Consider the following 10,678-nt stretch of genomic DNA (forward strand, 5'->3'; position numbering starts at 1 on the left):
GGCGAGCCATCCAATCAGACACAGGAATGCCATCATCCAAACCAATCCTGTTCAGCACAGGGGAGGTGAGGTTTAACAACAGATACACAAACTTCAAATTAAAACATCTGATCTACAGATGATCTTCTTCTTCCCTGTAAACGAGACCGAGGCAGTCACATCAAGATATTCAGTTCAGTCAGAATACAGCCTGATGGTCTGGAATAATTAAATGATCCCTCTTAAAGGGATGAGGTCCTTGTTAATCCAGTTGTTAGCCGATGCTAAGACAGACACCAAACAGAGGGAGCAACAGTAAACAACAAAATGAGCAGGTCTGTGACTTCAGGACGACCTGAAGTTAGTCATGTGTTACTGTTTGTTAACACACTGCGGTTGTGTGTGTGTGTGTGCAGATGAACTGGCCTCTGCCCTGGCATCCTCAGATCATCGATGTTCAGATCATCACCATCGGATCTGTAGCTGTCGTAGCTGTTCCTGGAGAGATGACGTAACAACACTGCACTAACACAGGGCTGCTCATAATCTTACTGCTGATGACACCGTTAACACTGATAACACGGCACTGATACTGATACAGAGCTACAGGGATGAAGTCACTTGGCTTCTATCAACAAACACGTAAAAGCTTCAAACATCAGGAGTGGGGGATTTACTGACCCATTTTATGTCCCAGAATCAAACCTGAAAATGTCTTGAGCTTGTGTTAAAACCACAGACCTTATTTCAGACATTTAACCAGAAACACACTGACTCTGGGACGAGAGAACAGGAAGTGCTAACATGCTAACATGCTAACTGACTTCCTGGTTTTAGGCTCCGTCCTGCAGCTCTGTATTCTGCTGACAATTAACATTCAACCCCTGATGATGGTGTTTGTGTGGTGTGAACATACTGACCCAGTTGCTTTGCTCTTCACGTTAACAGCACCATGTCAGGGAGGAGATTAAGAGAAGCTGTTAAACAGGTGAGAAACAGCACAAACATCAGCGTCACCAAACACCTGAAACATGTCAGTGATATCAGTGTGTGTTTATTTCAGGAGCTGGAGTCGGAGGGACGTTCAGGGACACGGAGGTGGTGATCGCCGGCCTCAGTAATGTGTACACTCACTACATCACCACCTATGAAGAGTACCAGGTACACAACAGCTAAGGCTCCATGGGTGTTGTAGTACTTAGAGCCATGAACGGAAACAACCTAAACCTACTGCACAGTCCAACAAGTAGCAGAAAGAGCGAGAGCAGAGGGAAACTTCGGATTTATTTCTTGTGTTTTTCAGGTGGCAGCGGTACGAAGGAGCCTCCACCATCTACGGTCCGCACACGCTCAGTGCCTACCTGCACAAGTACCGAGGTCTGGCCAGAGCCATCGCACAGGTGTTTTAAACGTTTCCCCACAATATGAGCATAAATCTCACCAGCTTGGATGTAAATTATCATATGTTAGCTTCTACAACAACGTGATATATTAACCTGTAAATTAAAACATGAAAGACTGAGCCAAACTCAGCCTAAACAAACTATATATATAAAATAATTAGGTGATTAAAATGCTGTAAAACACAGATTTCCACAAATCACACTTCTTGTGCTAACACACACAAATCTGAACACACAGACATGAACATGGAATTATTAGATTTAATGCAACTGACACTTCCTGATGATGATGATTATCTCTGATGTCTGTCATCAAATAAATGTCTATAAATTCTCTTAGAAATCACAGAAAAAAAGATGCTCCTTCAAACTGCAGAACATTCAGAATCTTCCTGTTTTTAACTTTTCGTCTGAGGAAACATGGTTCCTGTTTACATCCCTGAAGCATTATGGGAGCTGTTGTTCCAAGACATAAACCAAATTAAAACTAAAACAGACAATAATAACCAGACTGATAAAAATCTAGAAAGTCTCATTATGCTTCTTGTGTTACTGGAACACTAGCAGTGACAGCATGTACGACTGTTTTTTGTGTTTTCAGGACAAAGTGTCAGAGTTGCCAGCTGGTCCTGAGCCTCCCTTCTTTACCAAGAATCTCTTCAGTCTGCTGCCTGCAGCAGCTGTTGACAGAAAACCAGAGAACACCAGCTTTGGAGACGTCCTGCAGCAGGTTTACCCCGTCTATAGACAGGTAGGACACATGTTCACTCATCTCAAATCTGAAGTTTATCTACAATCATGTCTCTGTAACTAAATGAATGAATGACACCATATTAAGTAGCAACAGCATATGAACTGTACGGCTGCTGACAACATCGTTTTAACCTGAGGGAAGCAACTAAAGAAGATGTTATCTGACTGACTGACTTTCTACCTAATAAACAATGAGGAGAGATAAAAGACTCTTTTGCTGGGTTTCACAGTCACGTCCGGTTATTCTGCTGAAAACTACCAAAACCTACGGGGAAAACAAAACCACTGTCCACTGTGTGTTTTGGTTGATCAGTGGCAGATGTACTTCTTTTATGCAGGTAAATGGAGCCTTTTATTTTTCTGGGAAAAATCACACCAGGTTCATAGGCTCAAAGGGAACTAATTTTAACTTAACGATGGTGTCATGACTCTACAGCCATTACACTGTGCAGTCAACATTTACTTCATAATTATACGTTCAAACTAAAAAGTTGTCTTTTGCTACTTGATTCCCTGCTAAGTGAGTCTGGAAGATCCGACACTATGCTGATGACACTGTTTTCTTGTGTTTTTCAGGGGTGATGTTGTCTCTGTCACATTCGTAGCAGGAAACCCCAGGCACTCCGGAGACATTGTAAGACCCAAAAAACGGCTTCTTTGTTGATTTGTTGTCTGTTGCTTTCACTTCCTGTTTGCGTCTTGGCTCCCTAACATCATCCATCTTGATGTCTGTTGCAGAGAGATAAAACTTTTGTTACTGTGGAGATTCATGATAACAGAACAGAAACCTGGGAGGTTGTGCACACTGATGCGTCATGGGAGACCAGGTAGGTTAGTGTGTAGCGTGTAGTGTGCTCTATGTAGTGTAGGAAGTATTCAGATCTTTTACTTAAGTACTAATACCACACTGCAAAAATACTCTGTTACAAGTCAATGTAAAAGTGTGAGTGTGATCAGGAACTAGTGCTCTCAACTAGCTAAAACTAAATCAAAAACCAGGTGCCAGGTGTAATCTCAATCTTTTTACTTCAGTTGTCTTTGAGGATATTGTTTGACGTTTCTTGCTGCAGGTTTCACTGGCTGCAGGGATCAAACCGACAGAGTAACGCTACCGTCGAGTGGCACATTCCCCTGTCGGCCCCCAGCGGCTCCTACAGGATCAAACACTTTGGACACTACAAACAGATGAAAGGCCTGCGACCAGTCATCACACCATATGAAGGCACAACTGACGTCTTCAGAGTCACTGCCAGCTTTTATTATCAGTGACATCACCGGTCCCTGATCATTAAGGAACAGAAATCCCAAGACCATCGACTCAAACTAACTCTCTGGGACTTTATGCAAGAACCCATTCCAGCAGGAGCGGGTTTAGACTCTTTGAAATGGGGGCTCTCAGACTGGGGCACAGATTTAAAGATGGAGGGCAGTCCCAGTTCTATTCAGTGATGAAATCTACATTACTACATTACATTAGCTACGTTGTTTAATCAAAGAAATAAATGGCTGCCTAAAAACAACCTCTAATATAAAATGATTTTGCTTCTCATTGTAGTTGTTTTCTGTTTCTTTATGGACATTTTGTGTCTTTTTGTGGTTGTGTTTTGTCTCTGGTTGTTACATGAGACTCTGGTTGTCGTTTCTTTGTAATCGGATTAAATGCTATAAACCTAAATGTTAGCTGCAAGTAGAGAAATTCAGTTATTCTAATAACTTGGTATTGAGTTTATTGTTAAACAATATTTTAAAGTCCTGCAAACATTTTCATGTTAGGTCCATTAACAGTGTTAATAAGTATAAACGTTTGTTCATAAACATGTGAGTACAGATCTTACATACTGACGCTGTAACGCAGGGGCAAACAAATGGCTTGGCCCCTCAATTCAAAATTTTAGAAGTAAACACATTTTAATATATTATCAACAAAATGAATGTGTTACAATTTAACGCGATTAATCTCAGTAGTTTAAAATTCCGCTGAAAGAAACAAGTTGAACATCTCATCTCTGTATCCCGTTTTTCTGCCGCTGTTGGCGTGTGTCGTCATTGGTCGCGTCATGTGTCGTCACCGGTCATGACACCGGAGACACGAAGCCGGAAGCAGATTTAAACCAGCGTCTGAACCGTCGCCTCTGTTTGTCAGAAATGTGAGAAACTGAATCAGTGAAGAAGCCCGGATGTTAAAACAAACTGTGGAGCTGCTGTTTGTCGAGCATGAATGAGGCTGAATACACCTGCGAAGGTAAGGTGAACGAGCGAAGAAGCTGCCGGCCAGTGTTAGCGTTAGCAGCGAGCATTAGCATTAGCCTTCTTTTGTAAAAACTTGTTTTGATCTTATTTCCATTTTCAGAGGTTTTTATCTCGTGGGTCAGAGTGTGTGTGTGTTTCCCTGACATGACAACGTGGTGAAAACAACGAGCTCCTGAGTCTGTTTAAATCTCTGCTGTGTTTGTTTACAGTCACGTTACGGACATTTTATCGGTTTATATCGGCCTGTCGTGTCGGTGTCACCGGTTTGTGTCTGTGGTCATGTTGTATTCTCCTGCTTTACACCTGGATGTCAGCGTTAGCATGAGCCTTGTCTTTCAAAAAATAAAATAATAATAATAAATATCTTCACTTCAGTTTGATTGTACATGATCAGAAACTCTTAATTAAGTGTTTGTGCTAGATACACTAGATGACACTGTAAAAAAAAACCAATATCAATTCTACAAGTGTGTTAATTTGAACTATTGGTCAGAGAGTGATATTAAAAAGATCTTTACAGCTTTGTAAATGTGGTTGTTATTCATTAAATGAAAACAGCACAAAACAAAGACATTTTAAATGTGTGTTAATAAGAAGAAGGTTGAAATGTGAAATAATGATTCTGTATGTGAGCGTCTGTGGTGGAAGAAATACTCTGACTTTTTACTGTATAAGTATAAACAACACAAGTTAAAATCCTGCATTCAAATAGTAACTGATAGTGTTTATTGTTGTGCAGTTCAATTAGTTGATAGACAAACAATCAATAATCATTTGACTTTTCCCCAAATATTTGTTGTCATTGGTTCTTCAGGAGGTGATGACAGTCAACTGTTGATTTTCTGAAACAGCCTCTAATGTTTGTTAAATGTTGTAGTTCAGCTGTAATGTTGGCTATTTCTCTGTGTTTTCATGGTTAAACTGTTGATGAGAAATAGGTAGTAGTGTATTGATCATTTCTCTTTGTATGTTTCTCTTTGATTTCCTCCAGGTTTCACCACTTCGTTCACAACATGAGACGCAGAGACTTTGTCCATAATCTCTGAGGCATTGTCCGCGATCACAGAGACGTAGTCCACGATGAGTCCAGGACAGAGGCCTCCAGGTAATTCACAAACAGCTTTACATCAACTGTCCAACACAGAGCACTGACATTAAACTGTTCATGTTCAGTATTGAATATATTGGAAAAGTATAATCATAAAAATAATTGATCATTTTCCTTTGTATGTTTCTCTTTGATTTCCTCCAGGTGTCACCAAATCGTCAACGACATCGTCCACGATCACAGAGACATGGTCCATCATCGGAGAGACATTGTTGAGGATGAGGGAGACATCGTCCACGATCGGAGACATTGTCCATGACTCATGGTGACTTGGTCCCCGATTAGTCGGCATTGCCGGCGTTCAGAGACATTGTAGATGATCGCAGAGACTTTGTCCATAATCTCAGAGACATTGTCCGCGATCGCAGAGTCTTTGTGCAATGAAGACGTTCTGTGAGACCAGGACAGAGGCCTCCAGGTAATTCCCAAACAGCTTTACATCAACTGTCCAACACACAGCACTGACATTAGACTGTTTATATTCAGTAGTCAGTATATCAGAAAAATTTAATAAAAGAAGTAATCTGCAATATAAAAAATAATGTATAAGTAACCTGTATTAATAGAAGTAATGTAAAAGTAATTAGCAACATCAGAAGTAGTATGAAATAATTCACAGTATTAAGACATCAAAAACTGTCAAAAAAGTCATAATGTAGTAAGACATTTAAAAAAAGTCATAGTATGATGTCTAGACCGTACTCGGCATCTGGCGACAGTGGCAAGAAAAAACATTCTTTAAGAGGCAGAAACCTTGAACAGAATCAGACTCAGGGTGGGCGGCCATCTCCCTCAACCACAACCACTCAACCAGAGTGGTATAGTGAAGTATCAAAAATGTTGTGGAAATATCATAGTATAGTAAGGCAAGACAACGTCTTAGTATGATAAGGCATAAACATGTTTTGTTAAATGCTCTAGTTCAGCTGTAATGTTGAATATTTCTCTGTGTTTTCATGGTTAAACTGTTGATGAGTAGGTAGTAGAGTACTGATCATTTTCTTTTGTATGCGTCTCTTAGATTTCCTCCAAGTGTCAGCACTTCATCCATGACATCGTCTATGATCGCCGAGACGACGTCTTCGATCGGAGAGACATTGTTGAGGATGAGGGAGACATTGTCCACGATCAGAGACATTGTCCATGACTCGTGGTGACCTGGTCCCCGATAAGTCGGCATTGCCGGCGTTCAGAGAGACATTGTCGATGATCGCAGAGACTTTGTCCATAATCTCAGAGACATTGTCCGCGATCGCAGAGACGTCGTCCATGATCGGAGAGAGTCTACGTGCAATGAAGAAGTTCTTTGAGAGCAGGACAGAGGCCTCAAGGTAATTAACAGCTTTACATCAAGTGAGGCCTCAAAAACTGTCACAGTAAGGTGTCAAAATGATTTGTGAAATGTTGTGGTTGAGCTGTAATGTTGGATATTTCTCTGTGTTTTCATGGTTAAACTGTTGATGAGAAATAGGTAGTAGTATATTGATCATTTTCCTTTGTATGTTTCTCTTTGATTTCCTCCAGCTGTCAGCACTTCGTCCATGACATCGTCTCGAGACGTCGTCCTCGATCGGAGAGACATTGTTGAGGATGAGGGAGACATCGTCCGTGATCGGAGACATTGTCCATGACTCGTGGTGACTTGGTCCCCGATAAGTCGGCATTGCCGGCGTTCAGAGAGACATTGTCGATGATTGCAGAGACTTTGTCCATAATCTCAGAGACATTGTCCGCGATTGCAGAGACGTCGTTCACGATCGCAGAGACATGGTCCATGATCGGAGAGACATTGTTGAGGATGAGGGAGACATCGTCCATGATCAGAGACATTGTCCACGATCGCAGAAACCTTGTTAAAGACGAGAGAGACATTGTCCCATGCTTCGCGGAGCTCTGCGCAAGAATCGGTAGAGACACTGTGGTTCCTCGATTCGACGGCATGACCGCGTTCATGGAGACATTGTCGTTGATCTCAGAGACATTGTCTGCGATCACAGAGACATTGTTCATGATCACAGAGACTTTGTCCATAATCTCAGAGACATTGTCCGCGATCGCAGAGACGTAGTCCACGATCACAGAGAGTCTTCGTACAATGAAGAAGTTCTTTGAGACCAGGACAGAGGCCTCCAGGTAATTCACAAACAGCTTTACATCAACTGTCCAACACAGAGCACTGACATTAAACTGTTTATGTTCAGTATTTGATCTTCAGTCCAAATTGTTCATTATTTGTCAAAAATAGACTTAATTCACAAATGAATTTATTTACATGGTTCATGTAAGAACAGTTCAAAGAAAAGGAGGAATTTAAGGATAAAATGAAAATATCAAAACACGTCGTTGTATAGTACGGCATAAAAAAGTTTTGTTAAACGTTCTGGTTCAACTGTAATGTTGAATAATTATCTGTTTTCGTGGTTAAGCTGTTGATGAGGAATAGGTAGTAAGAGTACTGATCATTTTCTTTTGTATGCGTCTCTTAGATTTCCTCCAAGTGTCAGCACTTCATCCATGACATCGTCTCGAGATGTCGTCCTCGATCGGAGAGACATTGTTGAGGATGAGGGAGACATCGTCCGTGATCGGAGACATTGTCCATGACTCGTGGTGACTTGGTCCCCGATAAGTCGGCATTGCCGGCGTTCAGAGAGACATTGTCGATGATCGCAGAGACTTTGTCCATAATCTCAGAGACATTGTCCGCGATCGCAGAGACGTCGTCCATGATCGGAGAGAGTCTACGTGCAATGAAGAAGTTCTTTGAGAGCAGGACAGAGGCCTCAAGGTAATTAACAGCTTTACATCAAGTGAGGCCTCAAAAACTGTCACAGTAAGGTGTCAAAATGATTTGTGAAATGTTGTGGTTGAGCTGTAATGTTGGATATTTCTCTGTGTTTTCATGGTTAAACTGTTGATGAGGAATAGGTAGTAGTATATTGATCATTTTCCTTTGTATGTTTCTCTTTGATTTCCTCCAGCTGTCAGCACTTCGTCCATGACATCGTCTCGAGACGTCGTCCTCGATCGGAGAGACATTGTTGAGGATGAGGGAGACATCGTCCGTGATCGGAGACATTGTCCATGACTCGTGGTGACTTGGTCCCCGATAAGTCGGCATTGCCGGCGTTCATGGAGACATTGTCGATGATCGCAGAGACTTTGTCCATAATCTCAGAGACCTTGTCCGCGATTGCAGAGACGTCGTTCACGATCGCAGAGACATGGTCCATGATCGGAGAGACATTGTTGAGGATGAGGGAGACATCGTCCATGATCAGAGACATTGTCCACGATCGCAGAAACCTTGTTAAAGACGAGAGAGACATTGTCCCATGCTTCGCGGAGCTCTGCGCAAGAATCGGTAGAGACACTGTGGTTCCTCGATTCGACGGCATGACCGCGTTCATGGAGACATTGTCGTTGATCTCAGAGACATTGTCTGCGATCACAGAGACATTGTTCATGATCACAGAGACTTTGTCCATAATCTCAGAGACATTGTCCGCGATCGCAGAGACGTAGTCCACGATCACAGAGAGTCTTCGTACAATGAAGAAGTTCTTTGAGACCAGGACAGAGGCCTCCAGGTAATTCACAAACAGCTTTACATCAACTGTCCAACACAGAGCACTGACATTAAACTGTTTATGTTCAGTATTTGATCTTCAGTCCAAATTGTTCATTATTTGTCAAAAATAGACTTAATTCACGAATGAATTTATTTACATAGTTCATGTAAGAACAGTTCAAAGAAAAGGAGGAATTTAAGGATAAAATGAAAATATCAAAACACGTCGTTGTATAGTACGGCATAAAAAAGTTTTGTTAAACGTTCTGGTTCAACTGTAATGTTGAATAATTATCTGTTTTCGTGGTTAAGCTGTTGATGAGGAATAGGTAGTAAGAGTACTGATCATTTTCTTTTGTATGCGTCTCTTAGATTTCCTCCAAGTGTCAGCACTTCATCCATGACATCGTCTCGAGATGTCGTCCTCGATCGGAGAGACATTGTTGAGGATGAGGGAGACATCGTCCGTGATCGGAGACATTGTCCATGACTCGTGGTGACTTGGTCCCCGATAAGTCGGCATTGCCGGCGTTCAGAGAGACATTGTCGATGATCGCAGAGACTTTGTCCATAATCTCAGAGACATTGTCCGCGATCGCAGAGACGTCGTCCATGATCGGAGAGAGTCTACGTGCAATGAAGAAGTTCTTTGAGAGCAGGACAGAGGCCTCAAGGTAATTAACAGCTTTACATCAAGTGAGGCCTCAAAAACTGTCACAGTAAGGTGTCAAAATGATTTGTGAAATGTTGTGGTTGAGCTGTAATGTTGGATATTTCTCTGTGTTTTCATGGTTAAACTGTTGATGAGGAATAGGTAGTAGTATATTGATCATTTTCCTTTGTATGTTTCTCTTTGATTTCCTCCAGCTGTCAGCACTTCGTCCATGACATCGTCTCGAGACGTCGTCCTCGATCGGAGAGACATTGTTGAGGATGAGGGAGACATCGTCCGTGATCGGAGACATTGTCCATGACTCGTGGTGACTTGGTCCCCGATAAGTCGGCATTGCCGGCGTTCATGGAGACATTGTCGATGATCGCAGAGACTTTGTCCATAATCTCAGAGACCTTGTCCGCGATTGCAGAGACGTCGTTCACGATCGCAGAGACATGGTCCATGATCGGAGAGACATTGTTGAGGATGAGGGAGACATCGTCCATGATCAGAGACATTGTCCACGATCGCAGAAACCTTGTTAAAGACGAGAGAGACATTGTCCCATGCTTCGCGGAGCTCTGCGCAAGAATCGGTAGAGACACTGTGGTTCCTCGATTCGACGGCATGACCGCGTTCATGGAGACATTGTCGTTGATCTCAGAGACATTGTCTGCGATCACAGAGACATTGTTCATGATCACAGAGACTTTGTCCATAATCTCAGAGACATTGTCCGCGATCGCAGAGACGTAGTCCACGATCACAGAGAGTCTTCGTACAATGAAGAAGTTCTTTGAGACCAGGACAGAGGCCTCCAGGTAATTCACAAACAGCTTTACATCAACTGTCCAACACAGAGCACTGACATTAAACTGTTTATGTTCAGTATTTGATCTTCAGTCCAAATTGTTCATTATTTGTCAAAAATAGACTTAATTCACAAATGAATTTATTTA

At 42.0% G+C, this 10,678-nt stretch overlaps 1 protein-coding gene and 1 long non-coding RNA gene across 2 annotated transcripts; both read left to right on the forward strand.

Moving 5' to 3' along the window:
- The first annotated feature begins 393 nt into the window (after positions 1-393).
- LOC108892357 (uncharacterized) lies at positions 394-1,059 on the forward strand. The gene is made up of 3 exons (XR_001962449.2): positions 394-490; positions 928-967; positions 1,043-1,059. It is a non-coding gene; the product is annotated as an uncharacterized LOC108892357 (long non-coding RNA).
- A 40-nt stretch (positions 1,060-1,099) lies between these two features.
- LOC108892356 (neutral ceramidase-like) lies at positions 1,100-3,521 on the forward strand. Its single transcript, XM_051067976.1, has 6 exons — positions 1,100-1,140; positions 1,283-1,379; positions 1,984-2,144; positions 2,712-2,769; positions 2,874-2,962; positions 3,206-3,521. Exons 1-6 carry the CDS (start codon positions 1,100-1,102, stop codon positions 3,402-3,404), a joined length of 645 nt encoding a protein of 214 aa, XP_050923933.1. The 3' UTR covers positions 3,405-3,521.
- Positions 3,522-10,678: the final 7,157 nt, after the last annotated feature.

Source organism: Lates calcarifer, unplaced genomic scaffold (assembly GCF_001640805.2).
Source record: "Lates calcarifer isolate ASB-BC8 unplaced genomic scaffold, TLL_Latcal_v3 _unitig_2221_quiver_2374, whole genome shotgun sequence".
NCBI lineage: Eukaryota > Metazoa > Chordata > Actinopteri > Centropomidae > Lates > Lates calcarifer.